Source organism: Merops nubicus, unplaced genomic scaffold (assembly GCF_000691845.1).
Source record: "Merops nubicus isolate BGI_N331 unplaced genomic scaffold, ASM69184v1 scaffold14667, whole genome shotgun sequence".
Classification (NCBI taxonomy): Eukaryota; Metazoa; Chordata; class Aves; order Coraciiformes; family Meropidae; genus Merops; species Merops nubicus.
The window spans coordinates 23,473-41,113 of NW_008619711.1; the positions used below are offsets into that span (position 1 = coordinate 23,473).

At 36.8% G+C, this 17,641-nt stretch overlaps 1 protein-coding gene across 1 annotated transcript in view; it reads right to left on the reverse strand.

Moving 5' to 3' along the window:
* The window catches only part of FAF1 (Fas (TNFRSF6) associated factor 1), a gene marked incomplete at its 5' end in the record, with an annotated part of 58,455 nt that overhangs the window by 14,921 nt on the left and 25,893 nt on the right, over window positions 1-17,641 (reverse strand). Inside the window, 4 exons of the mRNA XM_008943896.1 lie at window positions 2,000-2,077; window positions 2,502-2,582; window positions 12,457-12,545; window positions 15,149-15,285. Of these exons, the coding sequence (XP_008942144.1) occupies window positions 2,000-2,077; window positions 2,502-2,582; window positions 12,457-12,545; window positions 15,149-15,285 (385 nt within the window). The remainder of the gene's footprint in view (window positions 1-1,999; window positions 2,078-2,501; window positions 2,583-12,456; window positions 12,546-15,148; window positions 15,286-17,641) is intronic.

Sequence of the window (17,641 nt, forward strand, 5' to 3'; positions counted from 1 at the left end):
ATTGTTTCTATGCATGCAAAATGACTTAAAAAAAAGAAAGACATACTTCCTGCTTAAATCTGAGTGTGAGCTGATTGCTCAATGGTCTGTTACTGCTACCGTACTGGTTTACTTTGCCATTAACCTCACAGAACTGATACCTTACAATTACTCCTGATGCAATTCTTACAGACCAGTTTTGTGCATTACTCTTCCAGCTGTATTTTAGCTTCTGTTCTTGGCTTATGTTAACAATAGGAGCTAAACAAGTTATCAGATACTGCAGGTTGAGAAAGAAGAAGTGGCCTTCATCTTTCCAAAACCACTGAATACTATTGTTCAGACTAAATTTAGTATTTACATGTTTAGAAGGTTCTTGAAAGCTTAAATAGTTCAGGTGTTTTAGTGCAATTATCTTGGTCAAAATATATATATGCAAATGCATTGCTCATACAGTTTATTTATTGGGTTTGTCTCAGGGAATGATAAATGTCTTCACAGCCAACTTTTTTTTTGCAGTTGTATAATGCAATTTTTTCATGCATCGGCAAAGTACACAAGACTGAAATGTCAAGTATACATTTAAGTCACGTGTAAGGGGGAATAAGCAAGGCTGTGATTTATCAGAATTCCATGAGTTCCAAGGCCTTTAAATGGAGAATTAAATGAGAATATAATTCCAAATTTGAAATCTCAATAATCTATGGCAGTCAAAGCAAAGAAATCATATTAAGCCCACCAAAAATACTGGAACTCTGATATTTTGTATAAATGAATATTTTAAAATATATTCATACTTTATTTATGTTTAATACTGGAAACACATTCAGGAAATAGATATCCAATAGGGATGCTGATATGGCTTTGTACTCCTTAGCAACTTGCTCACAATGTCTTGTATGCCTAGAAGTCAAAGGAGAACCCCAATCAACTGTGATTTCAGTCAAGACATTTATATGTGAATATCACTTTTATTCTGAAAATTTTATTCAAGGGTTTCAAATTCCTTTTCAATGATCAGCTGTGTTTCACAGCAGTTCTGTCATGACTTATATTTCAAGAACTTCACAGAACAGATGGAAATATTTTAATGAAAAGTCTATTTCACCTATCCTTTGAAATGTGGTGGGACTTCAGAAGAACCATGGCTGCAGCCCAGTCTTTTTACCACACCACATTCTGTATTTGCCAGGAGGTGAAAAAGACGAAATCACTAATATAAGTAAATTTTTGTACATGATGCTTTATATAAATACCTACATAGACACACACCTAGGACAGGAGGTAGCCTAGACACGGAAAGAGGCTGCAGGAGCCATCTCTGACAGGCACTGGGACCCTCAGAATCTACTAAAATGAAAGAATCTACAAAATAATAGAGTCTGAGAAACAATACTCTTCACAGCACATGGGTTTTATTTTCTTATACAGGCCTAGAGATGTAAAGTGTTCTCATTCTAAGGAAGATTCTGTAGAATACTGTTTAGAAATTTAAAAATATACCATAAAACAAATTTTCTTGATTTTGGAATTTTTTTTTTTTTTTTTAAAGTAGTTTGTCTGTCGAATTAAATTTGGCAACTTGCTTGCTCAGAATTGCAGCTATGCTTTGTGCTACTTCCTGGAAGAAAGGGAAGGGGTCCATGGTATTCTATTTTTAAGAGGAGTGCCTGCAGAAATAAGGTTAGAGATTCCCAAAGATTCCACCATTTATGCAGCTCATTTCATGGAACTCCTGTTAGCAGGCCTATCTAATACCTGGCTGTAGTTCAGACCCAGATGATGTAATTGTGACCCATGTGATAGAACAGAAAAGTTACTGAACAGTAAATGAAAAGAATTTAGCTGTACCAAGTTTTTCATATATATATATATATGACAATAAATTAATTTTTGAAAAAATAAGGTTCACATAAAAAGTATACTTTGAGTGAAAGTTGCAATGTGTGTTGAGTGAAAGCTGCAATGTCCATAAGCTTCATGAATCCAAAAAGCTCTTAGAAAAAGTAAAACATCCCACCTCACGTTCTTCCTCCTGTTCTTTCCGAATTTGTTCCAAGCGAAACTGCTCTGCCATTTCTCTCTCTTGTGCTTCTCTCTAATAAAAGACAAACAGGAATCATTTATGTACCACCTTGTTTTCCACAGCTCTGTTTTACGATGTGCATTAGGTATATAAAAGCACAGAAACTATTTAAAGCACAGAAACCTCTCAACTTTTCTGTACAAATTAATATAAGAAATATATTTATTGTGTCATCTTTCTGTGTCATTCCTTTCTCAGTTTCTATTATCAAGTGTGGCCAGGACTGCTTTAGCAACAAAGATGTAGTCCAGTCCTCTCCTAGGTGCCTTTATCTAGTCCCATTTCATAACCACTGAAGGCAATACTGTCTCCTCCAGCAACTATCTCATCTTTAGAGCAGAACTGAAGGCGAGCAGTCCTCTGCACCAGAGACATTTCAACAGCTATGGACAATTCCCACCCCGACATTCATGTGCTCACTTCACCCTGCACACACCTTTGCCCTGTCAGCCTCCAGTGATATGCGGTACGCTTCATCCTGCTCTCTTTTCACATTTTCTCTGGCCTCACGTTCATCCTAAAGGTAAAAAGAAAAGAAAACAAAAAATATCAGCAAACAGCGGACTGATACGATACATATCTTTATGTTTGCCAGCACTCTTTCACCCCAGTGAATTCAAAATATTTGACTGCCTCACTCACCTAACTTCAAGAAAGTTGAACTTTCAAGAAGTTCTGATCAAGAAGTTCTAGAACTTCAAGGTGTGCCATGGTGCTCCAGAGCCATTGTTGTGCTTTATAACTCAATGACAAAGTGTGGAGTGCCATGGACTGGCGCGCCCAAGCCCGGCCTGCTCCCAGGGCCTTCCTTGGTCAAAAAGCCCTCAGCAGGATACATCCAAGGTCACAACTACTAAACATCGTCATTGAGAGGGCTCAGTTCACAGTGCTGAATATTATACAAAGATGGGAAAGTAGCAAGTGCTGCTCTGAAGCATCTCAAGTAGATAAATGCAGGCAGAGAAGAAGCGTGAGGTTAGTGTACCAACTTCAAGCCAGCAAACCTAGCAAAGTATCTCATTAATGATCACAGCACAAAGAAATAAAGGTTTACTAAAAATATGTGAAGGACAACACAATACATCAACCACACGATGAAAGATCAAGAAGTGGATATTCCTGAAAGCTGAAATAAATGCACTGGGGTAATGTCTGATAAAGCAAAGTGTACAATCAATAGCTTCATAGTCTGCCTCTGGAGCTAGAGACAGCATCTGCTCCCCTCTGCTTACTCCTCTTACATCTTATAATCCTCCCAGAGCCCTGCAGAGGCTGCACTGGTCCCTACAGAAATTGATAAGATTTAGCTGTGAGACTGCTGGTGGGCTCAGCACTGTCACCTGTAGTTACCAGTAACACAGCACTTGCACTGGGGTAATCTGTCCCCGGCATTTAATAGAAATTAAAGTCTACTATCTACTGCCTCTTGAGGAATTTGCTAATTTTCCAACTCACAGAATCATAGATTCCTTCCCTCTGCAAGGTTTATTCCACATAAAGGAATTATTTTGCAAAGTGATCAATGTTCTCAAAACTTCACTATTTGGGAAATTCTACAACAAACATATCCTAAATTTCATTCACAGAAGATAGAGAAACCATCTGTTTGTTGAACAAACCATTTGTTCAGCAGAGCTAAGACATAAGGAGAAGTAATTCTTGCAAAATTTAAGAAGGACAATAACCACCATATAACTCATCCCTATTCCTGGCTTCTCTGGACCTTGATATGTTTTATTGTACTATGCTCATGGAATACCTTCAAAAATTTACTCAAACCTGATAGAAGAACCTACTCTACATTAGTATTCAATTTCTGAGAAGAGAGGGTTGAACTAATTAAAAGGAAGATGTCTTCAGGTAATCTGTGAGAGGATAACAATTTAAAAAAAAACCCTAAGAATTATTTCAGAGAGAACTTATTTAATGTTCATGTTTTGCACTTTATATATCACACCTAATTTAACACACTAACTGAACTTCAAAGGTCACACAAGTCCAGTAATGCACAAAAGAAAACTGAAAGGTCCGATGAAGCTATTGTAACTACAGGCTCTTTCCTTCATCAAAGATTGCTAGCAACTAACATACAGTTACTGTAACTTACAAAAAACCCAAACAGCACAAACCAAAAAATCCCAACCCAAACCAGTCCTCAAAAAGTAAAATTAACAGTTTTTACAAATTGTTGATAACTCACTCAAAAATATATATATTAATTAATTACAAGAAAATAAGCACTGGATTTTATTTTACATTTAAGAAGCTATCTAGAAAACTCTGGTAAGTTTTTGGAAGTTACTTGTGATGAGCACAGGCTTCATTTACTGACAGAGAGCTTCACAGAGGAATTTTTGAAATAGGTTTACATTATATAATCTGGATAACAACTGCAAAAAAATACTGACGCTATAGATTCTACAACTAGCATCTGAACATGAATTCCAGGCATTTAAAAAAAGGTATTTCTTTTCTCCCTATTCATTGCAGTTATCATCATCCTGAAAGTGGATTATGAAAAAGATGTCAGGAATGTGAAGAATTACTATGCATGACTGCCTGGTCCTCATAGAAATATGTGAGCCACATCTAAATAGTAAATGACTGTGCCACCAAGCTTTACACCACACTGAAACAACTCTCTTCTTATTGAAACAGACCTTCAAACCATCTGGAATCCAGATTTCTTTAGGTAAGAAGCAGATGTAATCCTGTGAAATGTCTCTTTGTACCTACTTCTCTGTTTTGTTAATATTGCTCACACTTGGCAGGAACCACCTCCTCTACGGAGATGATGGCAAAACTGTCATATCCCCTGGTTCTGAGTTACACCTTGGACAAATTTTAAACATTAGATAAAGCAGTTCTCCTTTTTCGTAATGCAGTTTGTTATTTTAGTTACCTCTTCCTCAAAAGAAACCACAAACAGTATGAGTATGACTCAAGTTCACCAGAAAGCAACATAAGAAAATTCATAATGGTGATAGGGAAAGCAGAAGAAAGTATTCTGCTGCAGAGAATCCTTCATTGCACTAACAAAGAATACATGAATAAAAATAGAATAGTCATACCACTATTAATTAAGTAAACCAATGTCATGTTATCCATCAACAAAACTTGGGGTAGCTGCTAATTCTGCTGTTAAACCCTACAGAAATTGCAGTATTGACTGAGTAGCAACCAATGCATCTCCACAATACTTTTGCAATGGAGGCAAAATTGCCATCTTCCTTTTTGAAGAAACCAAAGTGTCAACAGACAATGGCTTATTTTGGGTGACTTAAAAAGCCTTTTCCAGAAAAAGGGGTCACACAGCACTTCTGAATTCCATGGCAGTGACTGAAGGGTGACATGAATATAAATCATCCATATCCCAGGGTTTTGGGCATGAGATGAAGAGGAGACAACTCTTCTTCTTAAAGTGAAAAAATCATAGATCTCTGCTTTCCCATTTTGACAATGCAACAACAGGGAGGACATTCATTCAATGGAAAGCTGATACTTTAAAAAACAATTGCATTTGTCTACAGAATATATTCTTCTGCTCTGAACTTTTTTTGTTACCATGCATATTACAGATGCAAAGTTGTAACAAAAATACTGAATGCTGCTATTCATGAGATAGTTATAACACACCAGATAAAACCTTCTCTGTTAATATCCAGAGCTACAAGACTAAGCAAAGGTAAGGTTAAGAAGAAATTTAGGATAATTGTCTCCAGTAATTATTCCCTGAACCATTTCTTGAAGTTACCCCTGATAAAATAAAAGCCTTATGGGCTTTTATTAATTTATTGTTGTTGCTTCTGAAGTTAGGATTTAATGATTTAATCCCAGGAATCTGCTTTGCACCTGGTTTATCTCAGGGAGATGTTGCTATACGTGATACCCCATTGCACTTTGGGATCCGTTTTACTGTGAAGTAAAACCAGACGAGACAGGACTTGAGAAGATAACTATGAGCAGAAGACATTTCCCAGAGCATCAGTGAAAAAATGTCTGTTACAAGAAAGAAAAAAAAAAAAGAGTGTATTTGCAAATGCTGAACGCTTATCTGAAAGACAGTTCATTTCACTGAACCACTCCTGAAATTAAAATCTGCAAGTGCTTAAGGCTATTCATGGGAGCGTTAAAGAGCAACAGCCCTTTGTCCAAACAAACCAGTGCAAGAAAGACATTAATTTGACTCACCAAGATGACAGACTAGCACATTGTATAGCTTAAACACATGTGATGGGGAATATATGGAAGGAAAAAAGTGTACACGGAATGTATTAGGCATATGAGAACTATGAAGGCAAAGCAAATGAAGGTTTCTGTGGTGGCAGAACCACAGGTGGGGAGGCAGGATGGTGCAGGACAATGCAGAACCACTGGAGGATCCTGCCTGTCTGTAGTGAAGGCTGAAAGCCCAGCTCCAGATACTGATTTTTCAGATTTACCTCAAGTGAGAAGAAAAATCCAAACTCAAAACCTGCAGTGACTTTCCATGGGAAATGAGCCAGCCGGTGCTTCTACAACATCTGCCCACCTAGGCTGTGCAACAGGGAAAGCTGCTGTTTGTTAAGAGAAGCTAAGCCAATATTCAGTGACTGGAGCCATCAACATGTGAAGCCAAAAAGCCACATGAACTAAAGATATTTTCATTTTATCTTCCTTCTTTCTGCTGTCATTAACTTGCATTTTGTCAAAGTTCAAAGTATGGTATAAACTTTTGAAGTCTTGAAGCACTTGGATCTGCTGGTGTGCCAGTGCAGTGCAGTGCAGTGCTGCTATCATATTACAAATAAAAAACTGGAAGATTTAATCAAATAAATTTTGATTACTGTAGTTTAATCAGTTATAACTAGTAATAATTAGTAAATGTGTTAATTGGATTTTTTGAGGGGTTAAATCACAATCTTCGTTAGATGGCTGTCAACACCACAACGCTTTTGTGCTTTGCAATTTAATGAATTTCATGTATTTATTCTCATAACCTCCTGTTGTGCAAATACTATATACCATGATATACCTGACAGTGTTAGATGGAACGCAGATTATCAAAGGTATTCAGATGCTTAATTTCTCCTGATTTTAACATGAGCTTCAGTGCCTACAGAGAAATTACAGGGGTCTCCTGCACTGATGGAGCATTTAGGCCACCCTCTAACTGGAGAGCACAGCTCCAGGTAGAGTGCAGAAAAGCAAACAGACCACAGATAACGAGAAAATGCACTAGGACTGATCCTCTTTAGCTGCTTTTTTTTTTGGGGGGGGGGCTTCGAGACTGTCTTTGGAAGAAGAAAGAGAAAAGGTGTTTTCTCTTCACAAGACGAGCTTTAGCTTCACAAGAAACTAAAACTATTAAATTATCCTATCAAGAAAAAAAGGAAGTCCCTTACATTTGACAGCAGCAAGACAAAAGAGCACGAAGACATGGTGATACCAGACTTCTTACTGTGAAGTAACGAACATATTGCTTGCCCAGTAAAGCCCCATCTAAAACAAGACAGTGTTGGGATGGACATGCAAGCATACATTTACAAAGAGCTGTGGCAGGGAAAAGAAGATGAATTTCTGTTGCTCTTTTGGAGCTTTTGTTCTTTTACATATTTTTTAAATCCTCATCCAGATACTGGTCTGGAGGGATCTACATTTTCTTCATGTTGAAGCATTATCTAGGAAGCAGAGATGTCACTTAGGATCAGAGAGCAAAGATAGTGACTCTGATGTCAAGAAAAAGTTAAAAATGCCCAAATCAGGCATGCAGAGAATTACAAAGTTAGGCCATCACAAAGAGTCTGTTTGGTGACCATGGCAACTAGAAGGAAAGGTCCCCAGGACCAGAACACTGCGGTTGGTTTCCAGATAGTCACTGTGAGCATCTGGTCCGCGCATTGTTTTTATAAGGTTTGGGTAGAAACTGTAATAAAATGCAAGGTTGATCAGAGTCTTAGTGGTGGATGATAGAATCAAGATGTAACCTTTAGTTACCTAAAGCTGATTATTATACACACCCTTTTCTGCACAGAACTGGAATAAAACAAGTATCTCAACTCTTTGTGTCAATTGGTTTTCTGCACAGTTGGTAAAATACCCAGATATGGGACAACTCTGCAAGTCTGCATTTTTCTACAGCTTATCTTCAGTCAGAGCCTGTTTACAACAGTTTTTCCAGTTTAAAAATTCTTAAGTATCTCTCTTTTACACTAAAGAAAACAGTGTGTCAGCAACCACAGTTTAAAGTGAATTGAAGGTTTTAACTGGTATTTGTAAAAATAAGAAGGTTTTTGCAGCAACTGTGGGTATTACAATTCCACCTTGAAGTCTAATCCAAGAGCAGGAGTGCTAGTGTTGCATAACGACAAACCCAAACACGACCAGAGACCTACTGTTACTTAAATGTGGACAAGTTGGACCAGCTGTGTAACAGTCAATGCTTCTACAGTAATAAATGTTGACAGCAAAAATAAAAAGAATGCATTACTGAGACATCATCAAATGAGCCCTGTCATTACATGGAAACTCCACCCTGTATAAGCTTGTCAGAAAGTGTTACTGTAATCCTTTGAGAAGTCTCCTCCTCAGGCAATGGAGAAAAAATGTTCATGATCAGCCCAGAACAGGTGTGTTGTGCTGTTATGCCAGGATTTAATCATGTATCTCTTCACATTAATCTCACAAAGGAACTAACTCGGATCTACTTGGACCCATCATGCCACACTGAGATAATTATTTAACTATCCAATTAAAGTAAGCAAGCTAACAGAGTGTTGAAAAACGGATGTTCCAGGGCGTACGATATTCTACAATTATTATTTGTTTTCTTAAGTCCAGCAACAGGCTCTGACACTTAGGAGGAACTGATACTACATGCTCTTTTCAAAGTCAGTCCCTGAAAAATCTTAGTTCACACCTTGATCAACAGTGGCAGAGGCCGGTTGTCCCTGCTCTGAGATACCCTCTTTCACAAGCAGGAGAAAACCCTTAGTAGTATTTATTTCCTTTTTGCAAAAATCCCCAACCCTACTGCCTGAAGAGTTGAGGTTTCAACATTTGTAGCGTGGGGCAGAGGAGCAAATGTGGTCAGAAAAGGAAAATCTGTCCATTGGATATATGAAGTCATTGATGTAGCCTCAGAGCAATTCTGCATACACAGTCTGAGGGTGGACTTCAGACCCTAGACCTGACTGCACTGACAATGGGGGGACTGTCTCCTGGCCAGTTGGCCTTGCTGCTGTTGTTGCCAATGTACCCTCCATTTAATCATCTGTTGGCCACCTCTTATCAGGAGCACAATGTCACTATGCTGCTGACCATGTTTTATTATTATTTGTGGCATGTTGCTATGTCAATTTAAGCAGCAAACTTACAGAAAGAGACAGCATTACAACTAGACCATGTATCTACAATGGCACGTCAACAGTGTGGTCCAAAAGAAGCAGGTTTCCAAAATGTCATCTGGTCAACACAGCTGACAGGTAGCAAACAACAGGCCCAATGGTTCACAATTGATGCAGAAGCCTTGGAGGGGCAAGGGAAAGAATGGGATGGCAGACTCATCTTCCTTTAAGTAAGCTTGGGAGGGAAAGCGGGTGCCTAAATTACACACCAGTGTATATTAAGATAGGTATGTTGGATTAGTATGAGTACACATACACATCTCATTGTTTTTAAGGTAGTTCTTTGGAAATATCTATGAAAAAGCTTAATTGAATACAATATACAAATCTACATATTAAATCCAATTGCTAGTTAAACGATGGTATTTTAGCACTTGGCATTACAGGAATATGCCCCAGAGGCTACACCAGTAAATTTTACTAATAGATGGATACAAAAGCACAGGATTTAGCTAATCATACTATTACCACCAGCTAAGGAAGTGACTCACTTTGCTCAGGTGACACTAAGTCAGTGACACCGTTCTGAGCATCTGTCCCATCTACACCATCAATGATCAGCTGGCTGTAAAACTGTGTCTGAACAGCTGCAGCCAACATCCCAGCGAGCACCTGCACCATCAGCTGACAGTGGTAACAGCCATCCTGTACCGAAATAACCATCAGAGGGCACTGCAAAACATGCTGTGCTCCACAGAATTATGCAAGAGCTGTGTTGGAAGCTTTCAAGTGCACACAAGTTAAAATTCAAAGTGGAGAAGTTCAGCTGCATAAACTGACTCATTACTGACTTCATGCTGCTATTTACAAGTGTTTCCAGTTCTATTTCTTTCACACACACTTCTGTTTACAGCAGAGATATATAGATGACTTCTCTTTTTAAAACACAAAAGAATTTTCTGCTTATATTCTTGTGGTTTTCTGATGACTTATTGCTGCTATTAAGAAAACAGTAACAGAAACCGGACTCTGTATCCTGTTTGCTATTGTAATATTTGGGAAAAAATTGCACTGACTGCAGTAAGATCTTAAAAAAGAAAAGGCGTTGATGTTTGAACACTTGAAGTTGTCAAGTAAGTACAAGACTTAAAAGAAAGCTACGTTATGTAGCAAACCACAAAAAGGCAGCTGGGTTTTTTTTCAGCCTAAAGCCCTCATTGAATATAGACTGCTTGTCAATTATTCCCTCTCTGGAATAATAATTTCATAAAGCAAGGTTATTTTTGGGGTGTTTTAAACTTCCTGCTTCAAAGGTGAAAGTGTCCGAGATCACATTTGCATTGTGCTTGTAGCAAGTGGAGCTGAGGAACAAGTAAATATCCTATTTGTGTATAGAACCCATGGTGTCTGGAAATTTGCCTCCAAAGTTTACGAAGTTTTCCATTAGTTTTCTGAATGTCAAAGTGTGTTAGAAAAAACTTCCGTTGAGGAAGAAATGTCACTGGTGCTCCCAGCAAAAGGAAATGTGATAAAAAACAACACAAGACTTGGACAATGGTAGATTTTAGAGGAATATAGAAAAAATTAATTTTCTATTCTCCATACACAGGTAGAGCACTTGGAGCAAGAAGTCAGATCCATATCACCACAGTGGGGACATGGGTTACTGAACTGTCACTGTTCTTGGCCACCTAGTGAAGAACTGACAGTCCAGTCCCCAGTGTTGTGATGGATCATGGCCCCAAGGCTACTGAGCCTTCTCTTTCTTTAAGCTTTGTCTCCCTTACACCCAGAGGTTTCACAGTTGCAAGCCCACTTGGTTCTATCTTCTTAGGACAGGTCTATGACTCTCTTACATGTCCCCACCTTCTCTCCTAAATACTTATGTCCCCTGCTCTGGACAGCTGTTCTGGTCTCCTGTCCCTCTCTCTGTTTCAATCCTATCACTCCTACTTTTAGTTCCTTCTCCTGCCCCTTATTTGCACTTATCTCTCTGCCTTTACATTTTTCTTTCCTTCTGTTTTCTCTCCCTTTCAATCAGCTTTCATAGTTTTCAGTTCTGAACATTTCCTGGAATTCATCTGTGATGTGAATTTTACTGTCTTATTAAAGCATTAAAAAAAAAACCCAAAACATAGCTGACATATTCCTGTTAAAATGCAATAACAAATTCAATTATATTGTGCCTTGTATTTTTGTTGTAATCCTCGTATTAAAATGTGTGTTCAGTATTAACAAAATTAAAGTCAATTTCTTTACCAATGAATTACAGGTAGCATAAATAAAGAAGAAAAAGTGAACTACAGATATTGTGCAGATACCATACCTTCATATTATTATAACCATAATCAGTAAATCTCGTACTAATGAGGTATAAGATTTAAATGTGAAGAACATGTTTAGTGAATTATTGTCAATCAATGTCTGTACAACAGGATAAGAATAATCTTGAATGGCAACACACCTATTACTGTAAACTCTTAAGTCCTTCATTACTTCAAAATGTCAACTCAATTTATAGAGTAACAGATAAACATCTTTCATCTGTATACCTCGCTGTATCTACTCCTGTGTAATTGAAACACTGGTTTTGAAAAGTCTTGTCATCACTTACCCATTTTGCATTGTCCTGAATACCCATTCAGTACTGGCATAGTTCTGGCTACATCTGCTTTTAATCCCCCTTTAAGCATGACCATTTAAGATATATCAATCTATTTTTTGTCTTCTATCTATGACTTGGAGCTAGTCATTGCAAAAAAATCTGATTGGTGTTTCCTTGTATGAGTATATTATGCTCTAAAATACCACTGTAAAAGTAAACGGTTATTCATGACTAATATTCAGAAAAAGGAAACAAACTGAAAATGACAAGGCAAATAAGAAGGATGTGTTTTGAGACCCAAATAAATACACAAAGGAGACAATTTTTTTAATTTCTGATGATAAAAGGAACATTAAAACTCATCACACCCAACTTCATCGGCTAAAGAAATGTCTGGGTTATTCTGCATCCCCTGTGATTTATGGAAGTCAGTAGGTATCTCCAGAACTTTCAGCACTCACCTCATCCTTTATGTCTTCCTGCTGCTGGGCACTGAAGATCTCCATTGCAGCCATCAGCCTCATCATTAGCTCATCCACCGTTGTGTTACCTAGCAACACAGGAAGATAGCTGAACTCCCTATCATTAAAGTTATTAAACAAAAAAAAGTAATTTCAGAATTAATCCCTAATAAATAGCCAGATTTAAAAAAAAAAAGAAAATAAAAGAAAAGTAGAAAGTGCAAGTATCTTAGCAAGATGTTGTTTGCCATCTTATTGAAAATCTGAAATTGTTTTTACAAACAAATGTTGCTCATAGTCGGTCTAAAATTTTAGGTGGTTTAAGTCTGCACAATTGCTTTTGTTCTTGCATGAAATAAGTTTTTTTTTTTTCTTTTAAACACTGATGTTATTTTAAAGTAATAGGTCTGTGGCTCCCTGACATGAAATTGATTCTACAGTTTTAGAATTCTGAGGAATAACCAGCGAAACTGAAGCAATTGCTCTAGTCAGGTAACTAAAGGTACCATGTTGGCAGCAGCATCCAAATGGATTAGTTTAAATTAATGGAAAAAAAACAGAGTACAGTGATCCAAAGGATCCATGAGCACACATTTTTATTCAGGTATAGCCAGGAGTAAAATTTCAAATACTATAATATGTTCTCTCCAGTGTATTTATTTCTGATAAAAACTGCAAAGGTAATAATAGCAGAAAAATAAGTTGTTTGTGTATATATTAAGAAATACAGCACAAGCATAGGAAAACAGATATCTCCCTACAGTTTCCTACCAACATGCCTCCAGTCTTCAGTAAGACTGAAAGATTCATTTCCTACCAAGATGCACTCAGTCTTTGGTTTCTCTTCCCAAACTGAAGACTAGACCACCTATTACAGCCACTTGGCTTAGTAGTTAAAAGGTCTTAGACCATGAGAAGTGGTAGAAAAAATATAGTCTTAACAACTGCCAGCCCAAAGAACCTTTGGACCCTAGCAGAACAATAAGAGCTGTATTTATATTGGTGATGCTGGTCGAAGTTTTAAAAGGAGTAAACTAACCAGAAGCCAAAGTACCACTAAAGAAAACAAAACTGTCCCCATAGTTTCCAATCCCAGGAAAAAGTAAAAATCAAAAGCAAACTTAGACAGTCTGCATTTCAACAAATGCCACTGGGACTTAAGTTTCTATATTGTTATATCTCTTCTGTAAACATGCCTTCTCACCCAGCCGTGAAAGGGCCTCATTGTTCCCCATTCTAGCACTTGCTACCTTAGCAGAAAATGTTATCCTGCATGCTACAACATGCATGACTTTAGAGACCATCATTCATTTGAGAGCATATTGTTAACAGACACCAGTGTCCCAATTCATGGGAAAATAACAAACACAGCACGGCTGATTTTTTTTGAAGGATATATTTAAGTAAGGCTGGTCCAATAGATGATAACTTTAGTTTCATTCAAAAGATTGCAGAAAACCTGATAAATCTTTAAAATGTAGTGAATTAAATAATATTTTGCATTATTTTATATATATATGCATTTATTTTATATGACCGTATTCATTTTATAATATAAATACAATTCTATAAAAATTATATAGTTGCATTATTTTTATATTATAAAGGTGCATTGTCTTATGACTTGGAGTCACCAAGTTGCTGCAACTGTTAACTAACTTAAGCCAATAAGCACCACTGACTTCAGTGGTGCTGAGCTACACTGCAGCTATAAAACTGAGAAATTCTATTTCTAAGATAATTTGTATAAAATGTTTCACGAGTGACAGAATTATCACAAATTAGTGTTGTGCTGTACCTTGCACTACAGAGACAAAATCCATGCAAAATTAACTATTTTGTCCACCACAGATTCCTCAAGAAAATCATTAATCCCCTATGCAGGAAGAAACAGTAAGGCTGCCTGTAAAAGGCAGTATTTCTTGAGGCTGAATGTCCTCAAGAAAATAGGGAAATCAGAATCAAGATTGCAAGATATAAGCAATAAATAAATGAGGACATGGTGTCATGAAGGCAAACTTGTGGAGAAAGCAGAAGAAATTAGAGGCAGCCACTCTTTGATGTATTTTAATTTGAAGAGTTACTGAGAACAGCAGTCAGAGGGCATCACTGCACATCTAAGTCATCTTGCTGTCAGCAAAATCAGAGGAATGGTTATGCCAGAAAGAATTGCTCACAAAAGCCAGAGAGCTTCATTTATGTGAGATTATATTAGTAACTGAAATTCTGATCTGATCTGGGGTCTCAACACTGCGGCAGGTATGCAAAAGCAATTCCTGCCCACTATGTGCAACAGGAGTCCACATGTTAAGAAGGAACCAGGTGAAAAGACTTAAATGCATTCTTGGCACTACACAAAAAGTGCAGCCAAAATCCTTTGGATATCAGGGATATAACTGGATATAAGTTTGCAAAACTATGTGTAGCTCCCTATTTAGGAAATATGGCTTCTACTTTTAAAAAAACCCTTAAAGGATGAATCTATTACAGTCATCGCAACTTCAATCTCTAATATCATGTTAATTAATACATTTATGAACAGTAGTTCTTTATATTGTGGCAACTGAAAGTTTTTTCTGTGTAATAAATTCATATTCTGAACATCTTAAAAAAGAAATGGTTAGCACAGATGTCTTCTGACAGTTTTAATACTCACATAAGGAATACTTTCAATATAAATTGAAAACTGTACCTTGTATTACATTCAACACTTCATTAGATGATCGTTTTCCCATAATAATAAGGAAAAGTGGAAACTGGTCTGTCTTCTGAGTTCTAATTGTTTGGGCTACAACACTCCCGAAGTGTCTAGTGCACATCGTCAGAAACCTGTGGGGTGGAGGGAGGAAAGTTAACATTATAGGCATATTTTCAATGTTAGTTTTTACGAAATACTTAGGCTAAACTCAGCACAATTAAAAAAACTGTTATCTGTTAAACTGTTATCTACTGTTCAACATCTAGGCTTCTGCATTCAATTCTAGAGCTCTTTATCCCTTTTTAGAAATGAATTACGGAAATCTTTACTGAATTTGGGAATCTGCATTACCGGAATATGATAGAACTCAGACTGTCTAAATTAAAATAATTAATAATCAGTTAAGACAGGGATTTATTTGATGGAGAACTACATTTCCTGTTACACTATTCTGCAGGCTATAGTTGAAAACTATCTCCCCCTAAATAATCATGTTAAATCAATTGTTCAAAACTTCTAAAGAGAAACTAAGTAGAGGCATAACCTAGTAAACATGGCAAAGTAGAAAAATAGTATAATTTCATATGAAAGCATACTTTAATAAAGAAGATCAAGAAATTGTTTTTATCAGTCACAGAATTAAAATGTGGTATTCAGAATTGTATTCTCTTTTGTACTAGTGCCCTGCCAGTGACATACTTAGCAGTGTGGTCTAAAAAACAATAATTCTAAGCTTTTGACCAAAAAAAGCTCTTGGATATTAGCATACAGAAGTCTAGCATTAGTATTCTTAACACGATCTTGAATAAATGAAAAAACTGATAAAGCTTTTCTCTTCCATTAGAGGACTGTTTGAAATTAGCATTTCTTTCAAGAGAAAAGGGTAGCTTATGATATGTTTTCAGATCTGATGGTAAAAAGTAAATGTCATAATAATAATGAATTATGAAAGACCAAATGCAAATATAGAATGCTTTAATAAGATCCAATTTAATAAAGTCTGTAAAAATAATGGACTTTTAATAACATGGGTCACAAAAGGCAAAACAGTGGAAATTCTGAGGACTAGCCATTGGTACAGGCTTATTAATTCTTAATTATGTTCATGAAAGGCAACTTAAATCGTGTGTTTTCTTATGCCTTATGATAATATTTTAGGTAACAACTACTCTGAAGTGTATGCTCTAACTGAAGAGCAAAGTCCTGTTATCACATGCGTTAGAAGTCAAATCTATTTGAAAAGACAAACTGCATTAAAATGTCAAGGGCTCCAAGTAATTTCTTCTCAAAGATACTGAAAAGATTCAAAATTGACATTTTTTAAATCAATATATATTGTATCTAACAAAATGGCTAAAAGTTGATCACTCTGACATGAGCACAACATTGGGTTTGTCTGAGGCACCTGAGGATAAAAAAAAAAAAAATCTTCCTCAGAGACAATTTATAATTTAACTATGGCCATAGTTAGTTGGATGGATGGCGATGAGCAAGGGTAGCTACTGAGTATTTCAGAGCCAAAAATATTACTGGTAAGTACCTTTCCTAGCCTCCTTGGTTCTCTGTCTTCTGCAATTCAAAATGATCACACACAACGATAAAGCCAAAAATGCCAAATAGAGACTGCTATCTTGGAAACAGCTACTTAGAGATATACCATCTGGTAAAGACAAAATAAAGTGTCTGTAAAATCTGGACATATAAGCTCTTAAGCTAAATAATGGTTTTTGAGGTTTGCTTTTCAAGGTGGGAATTCATAGGTGAAACCTTGGCCTCACAAAAATCAACGGTGAACTTCCATGGCAAAATGACTTATGTGACTTCAAGGTTTCACTCCTGGAAGTAAGAAAGACTGGCAATTGGACTGAATTCCTGAAACTTGTGTATTAGAACTCTTCAGCAATCTTCAACACACCACAGAAGAAAAGCACTCGATTTTCATGGAAAAACAAAATATTTAACTTACTAGTTGTAGAACTTTTCTATTTTTGAATCAATCCTGCATTTAGTCAACCCACAATTCTGTCTCAAAATAAGCTTGGGGTTTGTACACAGAGAATTCTTAATGAAGTAGGTATTTCAGTATGTTAAAAGGTTTTTTCCAATTTTTTTTTTTTTTTTTTTTTAGAAGACAAGTTTTTATATGTGGAACTTTTGGCTGACAATATTGAATCTAACAGATTATTGGGGTTCTCAATAATCAAGGCTGGTAACGGGTTTCAGCACCCTGGCTTCAGAAGATGGCATGTCGTGAACCAAAGTAGGCCACATGGCCAAGTAGGACCAAAATAATTTGGTGCAACAGCCAGGATTTTATTTCATACATCACTAACAAGGGATTTTCTTACTTCTATGTAAAAAGGACTGTGCCAGATCTTTCAGTGGCATCTCCAGAGCTGCCAAGAGAACTGCCTGTGGAGTGCATCAAAGAGCCAGATGTCCCTTTGGGGAGACATTTTCCACAACGTACTGAATTCCTGTCATCTC